Source organism: Aythya fuligula, chromosome 26 (assembly GCF_009819795.1).
Source record: "Aythya fuligula isolate bAytFul2 chromosome 26, bAytFul2.pri, whole genome shotgun sequence".
In the NCBI taxonomy this organism is placed as follows: domain Eukaryota; kingdom Metazoa; phylum Chordata; class Aves; order Anseriformes; family Anatidae; genus Aythya; species Aythya fuligula.
This window is the reverse complement of record NC_045584.1, coordinates 5,464,980-5,479,716: the sequence shown is the minus strand read 5'-3', so window position 1 is coordinate 5,479,716 and position 14,737 is coordinate 5,464,980. Positions and strand designations below refer to the sequence as shown.

Below are 14,737 nucleotides of genomic sequence, written 5' to 3'. Positions count from 1 at the left end.
CCCGTGCTGTGCAAAAAGCTCAGGGCAGACAGGCTGATGTCCCTGGAGCTCCATTAAGAGAATCACCAATAAAAGAGTAATGCTGCAAATATGAGAGAATTGTGACTTTATCTCACACCAGGGAAATACTATGCATAGGCTGGAGTGCCAGCCCCACGCCTCTATCTCTGCCTGGGGATGAATCCTACCTGCTTTTGGAGGCACAGTGTTCAGGTCACAGCCAGCTCAGGCTGAATCTTACTCTGGATGTGCCCTCTTCTCCCTTCTAGCTTTGGGAGCCCCCAGACAACAACTGTTTCAGGCACTTCAGCCCAGTGCCTGGAGTAAGGCTGGAGGGAGGCATCTAAATGCTTTGGGCTTGGATGTTGTGCTCCAAAAACCTTAGGGCTGCCTGGTGGGCATAGAAACATGGAATGGTTTGGGTTGGAAGGGACCTCAAAGCCCACCCTTTCCCACCCCTGCCATGGGCACGACCTCCCCAGCAGCCCAGGCTGCCCCCAAGGCCTGCCTGGCCTTGGGCACTGCCAGGGATGGGGCACCCATAGCAACTCGGGGCAGACTCGGCCAGGGCCTCACTGCCCTCAGAGGGAAGAATTTCTTCCTTCTATCTGTGATGTATGGAGTAATAATTTTTGTCAAGAAGATGGTTGATATTAATAAAGTAGGGGGAGATGTGGGACCGTGGCCACAGGGGTCAGCAAGCACCATGGTTGGTGATAACATCAGACTCTTAACGATGAGGCCATCAGGACTGTAAAGAGTTTAGAGGGAACAAAGAAGGGTGATTCAGGAGACGCCATGCAGTCTCCAGTTGCTGTTCTCCAGCCATTAAGGCATGGAAGTTTCTGGGTGTTTTCTGTTGCTGTTATATGCAAAGTTGTTTGACCAATGAAGAGCTGTTTTTGAAAAGGACTGCTGTGGGGAGAAGGGTATAAGAGGGGAGCCTGCCCTCAAGATGAAAAAGGCAACACGATGTAATGAAGTCATGTCATCAATAAAGAAGCAGGAAAAAAGAATGAATAGGGACCGGCTAGCAGAACGGAGACCAGGACGGGAACAGGCACATTGATCTCCTCATGAAGATAGGTTCGGCCAAACTCAGCAAGCCACCCAAAGAAGCTCGTACAGAAAGTCACTGGAAATGGGCGCACCGGAGCTGGAGAGAAGCTCAAGCTGAGAGAAGCGGAGCCGCGCACACAACTGCCCCTCGCTGGTAAGCAGTTGCGCATTATGGGGAATCATACGTCCTGAGGAACAAAGACTGCCGTGGTTAACCTTACAGCATATTCCCTTTATTAACAATCAGTTTATGATCCTGAAATATGGGACCAAACGGAGGTCAAGGTGTGGGATTCTGCTACTAAAAACAAGGTTGTGGTGGGATTCCTCGGCACCTGGCGAGCAGTCTCTGAGGCCTTAAAGAGCCATGTGGGGCCACAGTCAGACACGTGTGGTTTGCCAGACAGTGAGGGATCTGCGGGCTCGTCCACTGATCCTTCTGCTACACCATTGCCCCCCCGCCCCTACTGCCATCGCAGGCCTTTGCTGTTTCGCCCCCTGGTGACCTGGACGAGCCTTTTGACCCAGGCCCTACTGGCCTTGAAGAGGAGACGGATGTTTCCCTTCGATCCGGGAAGAATAGGATACATAAGGCCTGAAGGCCTAGTTGCTTAACAACTTAAAGTGAGACATATTGTTCCCACGACTAGCCCTGGAATTCTCCGGTGTTTGTAATCAAGAAAAGGAATGGAAAATGGAGACTGTTATATGATCTGAGAAAAATTAATGAAGTCATGGAAGATATGGGAGCACTTCAACCAGGATTCCCAACTCCAACTATGCTCCCCCAGTCATGGACATTAATAGTAATAGACTTAAAGGATTGTTTGTTACCTTTTCTGATTGTACATATGTATAGGCATACTCGGGTTTAATATGTACAAGAAAAGGAATGGAAAATTGAGACTGTTCTGTATATTTAGAAAGTTCGATGTTCATCTACGTGGGTAGAGCAGACTCCCCGTGCACCCAGCGCTGTTTACTTGTCTTTCATAAATAGTACTAAATTCAGATTGAGTTGTATCTTCATTTATAACATATCTGATCTAGATCTCCCCTCTTCATTTCAAGCCACCCTCCTGCCCCCCTTGTCCTATCCCTACACCCCCTGACACAGGGTCCCTCCTCTCCCCATCTCTCCTGCAGCCCCTTCAGGCACTGGCAGGCCGCTGTGAGGTCTCCCCAGAGCCTTCTCTTTCCATCCTGTCCTCGTAGCAGAGCTGATCCAGCCCTGGAGCCACTGACCGCAGGACGAGGGTTGCAGAGGGTGGGCTGGAGGCACCAGCTCGGGCTGTATGCCACATCAGGACCGCTTTGCGGCTGCCCCACGGGGATGGCAGGGGCTCTCCCCACACAGAAGTGTTCGCTCTCGCTCCCACCTTCCTGGATTTTTCCAGGGCAGCCCCAGGCCCCTTTGGGGCCGGGGTTTAGCCTGCATAGGACCGCGGCCGGGCGCCCGTACCCGTAGCGCCGGGGGGATGCTTCCCTCTGCCGGCACCGCCGCGTCTCTGCAGCGAGGAGAGGACAGCGCCGGCCGGGGGCAGCACCTCGATCCCTGCAAGAGTCAGGGCCCCAGGTCCCATCTGGGAAACAAGAAGAAAAAAAGGAAATATAGCGAATTTCTTCTAAAGGCTGCCGAGGACTGGGTTAGCTTTATTTGCCTCCTTCTTGGGGCACACGGTCTCAGGTTTTCTACTCTCCCAGACCGTGCCTTATTTGCTTGTAAATCTCCAATAAAATTGCTTGATCACATCCTCTAGTTATGGGGGAAGATCCCTGCATCTTCCTGAGATCCCCAGAGGGTCTGAGGAATGAGATGCACTGGCAAACTGGCTGCATGCTTGTTCACACAGGGACCGTCTCTCCATCCGGGGCTGGCATGAAGGTGCCCATAGGAGAAGTTGTTGCAGCCGATTTGGTGTCCCCACAGCTCTCCTGTAGCTGGATACCAGTCCGTCCCAGCAGGACCAGCTGCTGGGAATCTACAGCAGCCGGCAGATCTGGGGGATCTCATTCCTGTTATGAGGTCACAGAAGCGTGATGTGATGTGGAAATCCTCGTGTATGGAGCAGTAATGGCCCAGTTGTACAGGATTCACTCCGTGGAGGCACTAGGCTAGGAATGAAGTAGCTGAAGCAGTGCAAAGCACAGACATAGTATCATGATGTATAATAGATAATATGTCATTCTGAGCATCTGTGCTCCAGCTTGTATGAAAAGTCCCAGACCTGAATTTCAACCCATGTCAGCATTTAAGGTCCAGCCTTTCAGTTGCTGTCACTTGCACAGTAAATTACCAGCTTCATGTAAATGTGCCCAAACACAGAAAGTTTAGATCAGTTTAAATGCTTCTACCAGACATCAAATACCAGACGCAGCTTTAAAATCAATTCAGTTAAATCAGAGCTGGGTTTTTTATTTTAAGACAAACATAAAACGCAGCTTCTGAGGAACCCAGTGCAGTGAATCCCAAGGGAGGGGAGATAAAGCCACCCTGGGATGGGCGGAGGGGGGGGGACAGGGAGAGGGAAGCATTGTTTTCTACAAAGAACAGGAAACGAGCCTCAAAGAGTACATGAAAGAGACCTTAAAACAAATGCAGATCAGCAAGGGGGGGGGGGAGCCTCTCCCCTCATCTCCCAGCTGCTCTGCCCAGGGGCAGCCTGCAGATCTGCTGCTTTTAGCGAGGGGGCTCCGGTTGGGGAGAGACAAGGGTGCTGGGAGCTGTTGTCCCCTCCCGGGGCAGGGCTCTGTGAAGCTCCAGAGAAGCCAGAGGAGACAGGATTCGCCCAGAGAAAGAGGGCCCCATGCTCTGCTTCACCCACGGGGATGCAATTAACGGAGCTTGGACAACACCGTGCTTCACGCCCTGGGAGGGGGCAACTGGGCAACGCTTGGGCTTTGCCACAAGGCTGTTCTTCCTGCTCGCCCAGTGCATGGGCACTTACAGTCCCCTGCAGCGCTCACATGCCTCTGCGCAGCTCTGGTGACAGGGCAGCTCAAGAAGAGGGGACACCGACACGGTGCCCACGGGCTGCTCGCCTTGTGGCAGAGAGCCTGGAGCTTTCTGGCACGCAGCAGGGCCAGAGAAATGGAGACACGGTCAGCAAGGGGAGATTGCAGAGAGGCCAAAATGTACCATCTTTCAATGCAGCTCTTCATGAAAATGTCCATCGCTTCTCCAAAATAGCCCTGCTTTGGGCCCCTTCAGAGGTTCAAGCCCTCTGCTGAACATGGCCACTTCCTTCTGCTACTCCTAATAAAACATGGTTCATGTTAGAGCCAACTGGCAGAAACGAACAGGAACGCACCAGAAAGCCATTTCCTCACATAGGAGGAGAGCCGGTGGCCCGCTGCCAAAGGGGACAATGAGGGACTCTAGGGCTAGTCCTGCAAGCCCTCGTGTTCCTGTTTACATGGAGCCCGGATAGTCGATCAGAGAGTTTTCCCTGCATATTTTTAAGGTAATGTTTAACAAAGTCACCCACAGCAGTGCCACATCCCAGAGGGATCTGCAGGCAGAGGCTGCGTGTGTGGCAGGCGCAGAGGGCAGTGCTGTGTCCAGGCCAGACATCGCAATCACTGGGACCCCGACTTGTCCCTGAGGCCCTGCTGGTGGTCCCTGGGGGCGGTGGCCAGAGCTGGGAGGTGAAACACTGTGGTGACCCTGTTGGCGACAGAGCGGTCCTGTGGTGACCTTGTGCTGGTTTGAACAGGGCTGGGGCAGAGCCCCACAGGGCCTCATGCACCCTGTGACCAATGCCAGCGGGACCGCCTGAACTCTCTCGGTCAGACACAACCAGAAACAGCACGGGCGGGTGCCACAGGCCTGGAGGTCAACCCCCTACCCCCAGACACCATGCCTGAAGGACGGGGACAGACCCCGTCCAGCCTTCAAGCCCCGCGGGCCCCTCTCAGCATCCCCGTAACAGGATGGATCCACGAGTGCTGCGTGCGTGTCGCGGCGAGCCGAGATACGGGGACGGGGACGGGGGGGTGAAGGACGAGCCGTCCCCCATCGAACCCCGCTACCCCCACCCCGATTGGCCGGGGGCCGCCCCCCCCCGAGCCCCCCTGGCCCCGAGGCGGCCGGGGCCGGGCAGGGGGCGCTGCCGTGCGGCGGGGCCGGGGGCTGCGCGGTGCGCTGCGGAGCGGGGCCGCCAGGGGGCGCGGCGCGGGGCCGCCTTTGTTGCCGTTGGCGCCTTCCTCTATATAAGCGGCGGCTGTGCGCGGGCTCGGCTCGGCTCGGTTCGGCTCGGTGCGGGGGTTTTGCGGCTCGGCTCGGCCCGGCACGGTACGGCGGGAGGATGGAGATGAAGAAGCGGCTCACGCTGGAGCTGCGCAACAAGAAGCCGGGCGAGGTACTGCGGCCGCATGGCGGGGAAGGGAGAGGGGAAAGGGACAGGCGCTGGGGCCCGGCCCGGCCCGGCTCGGCCCCGCTCGGCTCGGCCTGGGGACCGCGCACCGCTGGGGGCGGCGGCGGGGGAGAAGCGGCGGCTGCGGGAGGCCGGAGCGGGGCCCGGGCTGCGCTACCCCGAGCCCCGGGGCCGCCGCTGTGCCCGTGCCCGGCGGCTCGCCCGGCATGGCTGCGGGCGGCGCCAGGCTGAGATGGCTCCCGCCGCTCCGGGGCCGCCTAACATGGCCGGAGCGGCCCCGCGCACGCGGCTCGGCCATGTTAGGGGCGGCCCCGGGGCGCCGCCGGCCCCCTCCGCCCTTCCCGCCGCCCGCGGGCGCCATGGAGGGGCCTGGGCGGGCCGCGGGGGCCCGGGGCGAGGCCTCCGGGCTGAAGGGGGGGGAAGAGGGGGCCGCTGGTGGGTGCTTCCCCGGGCTCTCGGCCGCGCGGGGTGCCCGCAGCAGGCTGGATCGCCTCCGTGTGTGTGTGCGCGCGCCTCCGGGCTCGCACCACGTTCTCCGAGCATGGCCATGCGCTGCTCCTCCGCCAGAGCCTCCTCCAGCTCCGGCCTGCGGTGCTGCCGAGCTCCCGCTGCGGGCTGGGGGACGGGGGAAGGCGCCGTGCCATCTCCTGGGGCTCTTCTGGCTAACGTGAGGGACGTGGGGTGCTTCCAGCCCCCGGGGTGCCGCTTCCAGGACAGCACAACGCTGCAAAGGAGCAGCGCGGGCTGTGCTTTCCCCACCGCTGGTGATTCACGGCTCCTTTGCTCCTGCGCAGAAGCAGCCAGGACTGCGTGGGCTCACTGCACGAGCCCTGCACGGGGTGTCCTGGTAGAGGAGAGAACGTGGCTGTTGACATCAGGGGTGGAAATTCCCGTGCTTGGACCATATGCGTGTGAGTGGAGTTTCTGAAGGTTGCCGGTCAGCTTCTCAGAGGAGAGGAAATTTGGTGCCACGGCAGGGACGTGAGGAATCATAGAGGTGCTGTGCTAAATCTGCCTAACCTTAAAAAAAAAAAAAAAAAAAAGAGAAAAGGTGATAGCTGAGCTGCATTCAATCACTTTGCTGCTCAGTTTCCTTTGCTGTACTTCTCCAATGCCTCCTTGGCTGAACTTTCTGCTTCCCAGTGCCTGCCTGTGGCTAGTATGTCCTTTGCACAGCAGAGGAATGATGTCCCCTCATCTGGTGGGGCCAGTTAATCTGCCTTGCTGCTGGAGTGATTAGATCGAGCTGTACACAGTGGTCAGCTGAGGCTTGAGGGTTGGGTTTTTGCAGCTTTCCAAAGCATTTGTGTTGTCCTTTCAGCCTCTGCTCCTGGGAGCTGGCTCACTGCCACTGTGCTCAGTGGGTAGTGCTTCAGAAACAAGGCCTGCCCTTATCTGAGGCCAGCCTTGTGGCCCCACTGGCATCCTTATAGCAAGATAGCTGTGGCTGTCACCTTGTTTTTGTGACAGATCGGTACGTCTCTGCAGCATGCTGCCATGGGCAGCTTAAAATCAAGCTGGAGCATAAGTTAAAAAAGGCTGTAAATGGAGGTTGTAGTAGAGGTTAAAGCCTTCACAGATGGTAAAGGAACTTGCAGAACAAGAATGGTTTGAGGAGTAGAAGTGTCCCTTCGAGGCTTCCAGCTGCAGGTTTCCTCTTGTTTGACACCAGGAATTTGAGTGAGTGGCATGCTGGGGAAACAAGCAGGCTCAGAGTGTGCGTGCCCTGCAGCCGAGGCTGGTATGAGCCAGTACTGCCACTGGAATAAGCAGTCCTGGCTGATCAGTCCTGTTCTGCTGTTGCACTGCCAGCTGCAGCATTTGTTCTGCCATTCAGGGCAAGGCGCTAGTCCAAGTTAAAGATAGTCTCTTCACAGCTAGGTTGGTTCTTAACTTAGTAATGTTCACTCTCACCTCTATGGCTGCACCAATGAAGCAGCATCTGTGAAGTGCTGGCTTTGGTCCCCTTTATGTTGGGGGGACTGAGTCTTAGTTTAATCAGAGACTTCTGTCTGAGGAGCAAAATGAGTTCAACTGCAGAACTCCCAGTTGAGCTTGTTTGCTGCTGAGCTTAGAGCCCTGACCAGTACAGCCACTTCTGGAGTGTGTTAACTCATTCTGAGCTTTCAGGGCTGCCCTGGCAACTTCACAGCACAAGAAAGTCTGCTTCTAGTAGGGCAAAGTGAATTTCAAATGACTTCTGGCTGATGTGAGCAGGAGAGTTAAAATTGGAGAGCTGCAGAGGAGGAATTTGGAGAGCATCATGAGCTTTCTGGCCAAGACTAATTTTTGCAATGTGCTGTGAAGAATGTGTGGGGTAAAAGCAAGTTTTGGGAATGGCCCATGAGAACTGGAGCTGGAGCATTCTGTGCTTCAGGGAGAGAGGAGGGTGCCAGGTATGCCTGCCCTTTGGGTGCGTGGAGGGGGGGGAACAGATCACTGCTGTGCTTTATGGTTGTAATGCCACAAGGGATTTTGTGCTGAATTACCAGGAATAGATTACCTCTGTGTGTGTAGTTTGTGCTTGGCAAAATATACGCCATCAGTGCCCCCCTCATGAAGGGCCTGGAGGTTTTGGAGAGTAGAGCTTTTGCTCTGTGCTGAGACTTCTACTAGGAATATATGCTTTCAGTGAAACAAACCCTCTGGGGGCAGGTTTTCCAGTGCCCAAAGCAGATCTAGTGTTGTGGGGGGAGCTGAAGAGGACAGAACCAGGTGATGTTTGGCCTATGGTTAGTTCAGCCTAAAGTGCCACTCTGGAAGCTTTTTGAGGCCTTGTGTGTGAGATGCTTTGCAGTTTTATGGTTCAGCCTGTGAAGGTTTCCTAGTAGAGAAGGCAGACCTTGGCTGGAATCATATGATGTGGTACAGTGGTAGCATGCTGCACAGCTTGTGCTTAGAGGGTAAAATCCTTGCCACAGTTACAGATGCTGACTTTGTGCGCTTACAAGAATTATTTGGCTTTTAAGACCTTGGATGCTCCTTAAGGTGAGTAGGGGGGACCTTCAGATGCGCATGCTGCTGTGAAATGTCAGTCACTCCGCCTAATGTCAGCTTCATAGACTTTAGGTGAGGTTTGACTTGGGAATGCAGTGACAGCTTCTGAGTGTTTCTGTTGGTAGGTGAAGGAGCTGGTTCTTGATAACTGCCGCTCGGATGATGGGAAGATCGTTGGTCTCTCTTCAGATTTTGAGAACCTGGAGTTCCTCAGCATGATAAACATCAACTTGCTGTCTGTCTCCAACCTACCCAAGCTTAACAAACTCCGGAAGGTGAGTCAAACCTGTGGTCCTATCTCTCAGTAGTCCTTGTTCTGAGACCTTGCTGCCCTGGTGAGAACTTCTTTCCCTGCATCAGCCAGGAAAAGACCATTTGATTCTGCTCTTTCCTTTGAGGCCTGTAAGCTGTGTGAGAGGTTGTTTTCTAATATTTGAGAGTATTTTTGAGCTCATATTTTTAACATTTTTCTCTTGCTTTTGGTATGTGGCTGTTAAACTTCAGTAACATATTTCAGGTTTTAGAAATTGCAGTTAGATAGCAAGATATGTAATCCTGCAGTACACAAGTGGCTGGGAGTGCTATGTTAGCTTGCAGAAAAAGGGTCTCAAAACTGGAACTGCTTCTCTAATGAACAGGGTTCTGTTGTAGTCTGGTTGTCAGGGAATTTTATTCTATGTGTCAGAAGATGAAAAACACTTTGTGACCATATGATGCTTCCTCCTGGCAGCTGGAGCTGAGTGATAACCGGATTTCTGGTGGCCTTGAAGTTCTAGCAGAGAGAACTCCTAACCTGACACACTTGAATCTAAGCGGCAACAAGATCAAAGACATCAATACTCTGGAGCCCTTGGTGAGTGAAAGGCTGTGCTGGGATCTAAGGGATGACGTTTCCTTTGGGGAGCATGTCTGTGCAGCAGAAGTCCAACATCTTGGTAACTGTTCCAACAGCACTTCGTGGTTCTGATGGGAACAGATGAGTGGGTCCAATTTGAGGCTGGGCTAATAGTTAATGGCTCCACTGTCTGGAAAACCAGCAGCCAGTTGCTAAAAGAAGCATGAAATTGGGCTGGATGAGTAAAACTGTGGATGCAGTGCTCAGTGTCCATCTGAGAAAGAAAGGACCGTTAATGGGTCGGATGCAGTTTGAGGTAGGTGGCACCTGGGGTGTCATGGAGATGAGTTGCTTGGACACCAGTGAGGGTTTCCATTGCATCAGTCCAAAGATGCTGTCCTGCTGGGCTGTGACCCTTGCACTCAGGGTGCTGTCACAGCTTGAATTGCAAGGTGTTCCTGTTATAAATGCAGGAAATGCATCCCTGGTGCATCTAAACTGCCCCAAAGGCGGCTCTTGCCTTGTCATCTAGACTCTGTAGTTTTGAAAGGCCTGATCTAGGGTCTTTGCCTCTGTAGCTATTACGTTTTGTCCCTACATCCATTCCAGAAAGAGCTTGCAACTGCTCTCCTGTACTTAGCCTGGTGCACAGTGCGATAGCCTGTTTGGAAGAGCTGCTGTGGCTGTGCTGAAAGCACATCAGGTTTAGGCTGCAGACACTGCTTTGGTCTGCTGCCTGTATTGTGCTCTCTGGTATTTTGCCTGATGTTTTGGGGCAGAATGAGTCTGGTTCAGTGATCCATCCTGCTTTGTGAGAGCTGGGCACTGTGTGCTTGTTGCCTGCTCTGTCCTAGAGGAATTAAGATTCCCACGTGGCTTCAAAGGGAGCTGTCTTCAAGGAGGGGAAGCTGTAGGACAGGAGATGGATTAAAAAGGAGTTGTATTTTATTGTGAATGTTGTCCTACACTTAGTAAAAGCAGCAACTTATCTCCACCAGAAGAGCACAAGGTGAAAAGAACGCATGCAAAGACTGCTTTGCCATAGGTATGGTTAGGAAACCAGCTGTATTCTGATGGCTGCATGATCCTCTAATACTGTTGATTTGTAAATGATCTACTGACTTGATCTTTGCAGAAAAAGTTGCCAAACCTGCATAGTCTGGACCTCTTCAACTGTGAGGTGACAATGCTCATCAACTACCGGGAGAGTGTGTTCACCCTTCTGCCCCAGCTCACCTACCTAGATGGATTTGATGCTGATGACCAGGAAGCCCCTGACTCAGACCCTGAAGCAGATGGGGATGGACTGGAAGATGAATATGAGAATGGGGAAGGTAAGGATTTTCTCTTCATGGTTTTATTTCTGGGGATCAACTCCTTTTTCCCTTCTGTATGATTGTGTTGCTAAAAAAAAAAAAAAAGCGATTATAACTTGCTGCTTAAGTAGTGGCTGTCTGGACAACCTGTCCCCATTCCTTCCTTCGGCAGGCAGCATGAGAAGTGAGACTTGCTGCAGGCTGACAGGGCTTGTTGCTGGCACTCCCTGTGCAAGCTTGTTTTCTGTGATTTCTGGGCTATTGCTCATGTAGTGCTGGAGTAGGAGGTGTGAGCATACTGTCTGGGAATAGCAAGTATTTTGAAACTTTAATGCTTACTTTCATCTTTTGATAGAAGGTGAGGAAGAGGAAGATGATGATGAGGAAGATGATTTGGATGAAGAAGTCATTGATGAAGAAGATGATGAAGATGATGACCTTGAAGGTGAAGAGGAGGAGGATGGAGTAGATGATGAGGTGAGACTTTTTGTTGTCAGTGTATATCCACAGCAGTGAGTTGGCATGTTCAATAGTGCATTCATCCCTTAATCTTGTGACCCATCTGACCAGGTGTCAGATGCTTCTTCATGGGCAGATCCAAGGGGTCTGTCCTGCCCTTGGCTCTGGCTATTCCCATCTGGCTACCTTTTGACTCCATCCAATGAGTTTGCCTGTTCAGTATTTGTTTACTGCTTGGATCAATACTTCTGTACTTCAAGTGATAAACTGTGACTTCAAGTGATAAAACTGTACACCCCCTTACTCCTAAGGGGTACAAGAGGCTATTGAGGAAACAGGAGCTTCTCCATGCTCAGCTTGTACCTGTCACCCTTAGGTTAGAGTAAGGCAGGAGAAGAGGTGAAGAGGAAAGGGTGGTAACAGAATTACACCTTGCTCATGGGATTGTGGCTTGTGTAACAAGGTGTCTTGTTTTGATTCCAGGAGGAAGATGAGGAGGAAGATGGTGAGGATGAAGAAGATGATGAAGCTGATGATGGTAAGTTGAATTCTAACAAACTGTTGGCAAAGCTGCCTTGACAGTCTTGCACATTCTTTGGATTCTAAGAGCTTCCCAAGCTTCTGCGCTGTGCTCTTGTTGCCTTCAGCTCTTCCTTGATAAGTGCAGTGCTCTGACTTGTGGGCACTGCTAAGCTGCTGCTTATGCCTGAGCTAACTAGAGTATAACATCTATAACCTAAGGGTCATGCGCTGCTGATGGGGAAACAAGTTTCAGTGCCTCTTAATGCTTACTGAGCTAAGTAGGTGTGCCAAATAGTAGAGGTAAATTGCCTAGGGAACCAGTTCTGAATAGTTTATCCTGATAGTTCATGCAGGATTAGGGCTTCTGTCATGGAAGCTCATGTTAGCAGTCTTTGTGAGGAGATGCTCTTGAATGCTTGTGTTCCTTTCTCCTATCAGCTATGGAGAGGGTAGTAAAGCTGAACTTGATTTGAGTCCAGACTCCTTTAGTTCTAACAGGGTGTAAGCACCTAAATTAATGTTGATAGAATATAGTGGCTGGCATGACTTTAAATGACCTTGTATCAGTTTGGTTAGAAATGACCAAATTCTACAGATCCTATACTTCTGAGAGTGTTCAACAAAAAAGCCTTTTGAAGCACTTGATGGAATGTGGGATGCTTAGAGGGCATAAAAATACTTAATGTCTCATATGAGTCTGTGCTTCTTAGTAGCATGGGAAGCTGAGCAGGGTGGATCTCTGTTCTGTAATGGTGAGAGTCTAGTCTGTGCTTGTTCACTGGCAAGCTGTGGCTAATGCAGCTTGTAGCCACAGTTTGAGTGCTGTTCCACAAGACTGAACAGACAGAGCTTCATGCTTCACCTCTTTTTGCAGACCTTCCACGAGGGGAAAAGAGAAAACGAAATCTAGAGGATGAAGGAGAGGAAGATCCAGAAGATGAAGAGGATGATGAGGATGACTGATCCCAGCAAGCCAATCAGTTTTACAGACTATGACTGTGCTTGTCTTAACTTCCCCATTGTGTCTATGTGAGACTGTAAATCCCTGTCTCCCACTCCTCCCCCCTTTGTATGGCTGCAGCGTCCACAATATATTTTTTTAAGATGTAGAATACTGTAGGCATTCAGGGGAATCTTCCATACAAGGCTCTCTTTCTCACAAGTATCTCATGACCAAAGGCTTTCTCCGTTCTGTGGTTTGTGCAGCAGTTTGCAAAAAAAAAAAAAAAATCCTCCTAGGGTATCTTTCATGTCTGAAATCAGCCTTGCCACACAAGAGCTCCAGCTTGCCACCCTGCCTGACAGCAAAGAAGGTGTTTGCTATCTGCATGCCCTCAGACCTGCTTTCTGAAGACGCTTGAGCCATCTTGAGCAGTGGGTGCAAATCTGGTTCATCTGAATGGACTCTAAGCAAATGATCACTGAGGTCTCTCTGATCAGAAAAAAATGGTGATGTGATCTCTGGAGATGCTTGAAGATACTTTAGTGCTGGGGATGTGGGGTGCCTGGGGTCTTGGATGGGGGGGTTGACTGTTGACTGCTTACAAAGACCCTGGTACCTCTGGTGATGCACCTTGCAGTAGCCCTGTACTTGCTTTCCTGTTTTTTTTTTTTTTTATAAACTGGAATATTTTTTTCCTGATGGCCACCTAATACCTTCCACTTGCACACCCAAGTAGGGCTGATTTGTGGCTGTGAGCCTCTGCCGTGATGAAGTTTCTCATCGCCATAGCAGCCTTTAGGAAGAGATAGGAAATAGCAGGTTTAGGGATACTGCACTTCTGTCAAACTCCATTTCGCACTGTACAGAACATGTTCAACCAGTATCACTGTGATGCACCTAACTCGGCGTTCCCCGGGAGACCGTGTTAGCCTATATATTCTCAGGGTCCTTCTGCTAGCCAGTAACAGCTCTGGACAGTTGCCTCAGCGCTAGCCTGGTGTATGCGTCGTCCTCCTTTTTCCTTTTCAGCATGAAGAGAAGTGCATTGATCAGAAGTCCAGCTCATTCCCATTCAGGCTATTTGCGCACTGCAGGAGTGCAGACAGCGCTGCGGACCGTGTCTCCCTCTGACCTGGGGTGTGTAGAGCGGGGAGGGGGGGGGGCTGAAATTGGCCAGGGGTAGCTCTCCACTGCAGGGTCTTTGGCCCTTCCTTCCTCTGCCTCGAGGTGTTCAGACAGCACAGCTGATAGCTTCTGGAGAGACCTGGCCCTGTGGCCTCCAGGGATGGGAACGGGTGGGTGTTGGGTGCTGGGACAGCAGTGCTTGGGCGGGGCAGCTGCTGCTTGGAGGAGCACAGTGCTGGGGCTCCGGGGCACTGGCACTGCGTGGAGCTCCTGGTTGTTGCTTGGGCAATCTGTCAGCACCCAGCACTTGGAGGTGAGGTTCACAGCGGTTCCTTCAGGAGTGGTGTGTGTTGCAGCACATCTGAGTCTCTGTTGCTTTGTTCTGTTCTTGCTGTTGTCTCTTGCATTGTACAGTAGCTGTAACCATTTGGAGAAGAACTCCTGTAAAATGCAAACTGAGTAACTTATAAATGTTAAAGGAATTAAAAAAAAAAAAATCAGAGCAGCAGTTACTTCTAATTTTTCCCTGCATTTTTAGCAGATTGTATGGATTTTATATTAGCCTAGTAACTGTCAGGTTTTGATTGGTCAGACTAGTCCCAGAAATAATGATCTCCGGCCCTTTTGTATCTTTTGTTACAAAATTTGGATAAAACTTTTAATAAAGACTTCAGTTTTTAAAAATCCATTGCAATGAATGTTGTCTTAACTGCCCCTGCTCTATGAACACCAGAGCTGCGAGCAGCCTGTGGAAGCTCTGGGGTGGTTTTTCTTGAGCAGCTGGATCCCATCAGCAGTGGTGACTGTCCTGTTCACCCAGGCATGGCTTTTTTTTTTTTTTTTTTTTTTGCTCTGAGCCCCAGCTGAGTGGATTCTTGGTAAGTGCAGCTTGTCTGTTCTTGCTCTGCAGGGCTGGCTTGGGCAGGGCTGTTTACGGGGTGGTGGTGGTGATATGGGGGCTTTGGGGTGGGGAATCACATTGGGGAGGGATGTGGATCAGCCTGATACAGCGGGGTGCTTGCATGAATGTGGGGGCTCTGTGGGGATGATGCAGCCTTCACTCTGTGCTGCTCCTGGAAATGGCCACAGCAAGGTTCATGGGTAG

At 51.8% G+C, this 14,737-nt stretch overlaps 1 protein-coding gene across 2 annotated transcripts; it reads left to right on the top strand.

The window, feature by feature from the left end:
* The first annotated feature begins 5,289 nt into the window (after positions 1-5,289).
* On the top strand, positions 5,290-14,129 carry LOC116499146 (acidic leucine-rich nuclear phosphoprotein 32 family member B). 2 transcript variants are annotated; one of them, XM_032203783.1, is made up of 7 exons: positions 5,290-5,420; positions 8,558-8,707; positions 9,163-9,285; positions 10,403-10,601; positions 10,942-11,060; positions 11,526-11,580; positions 12,439-14,129. In XM_032203783.1, the coding sequence occupies exons 1-7, from the start codon at positions 5,367-5,369 to the stop codon at positions 12,525-12,527; spliced, it is 789 nt and encodes a 262-aa protein (XP_032059674.1). In that variant the 5' UTR covers positions 5,290-5,366; the 3' UTR covers positions 12,528-14,129. The 2 variants fall into 2 exon arrangements, with proteins under 2 accessions (XP_032059674.1, XP_032059673.1); XM_032203782.1 differs by having other exon boundaries at positions 5,291-5,420; positions 10,939-11,060.
* Positions 14,130-14,737: the final 608 nt, after the last annotated feature.

What these genes read in the sequence shown, in the direction of transcription:
- LOC116499146 (XM_032203782.1), top strand. Translation starts at nt 5,367, where the DNA reads ATGGAGATGAAGAAGCGGCTCACGCTGGAGCTGCGCAACAAGAAGCCG. An exon ending in AGGATGGAGTAGATGATGAG is followed by an intron (nt 11,061 to 11,525) that starts GTGAGACTTTTT and finishes TTTTGATTCCAG; the next exon opens with GAGGAAGATGAGGAGGAAGA. An exon ending in AGATGATGAAGCTGATGATG is followed by an intron (nt 11,581 to 12,438) that starts GTAAGTTGAATT and finishes CTCTTTTTGCAG; the next exon opens with ACCTTCCACGAGGGGAAAAG.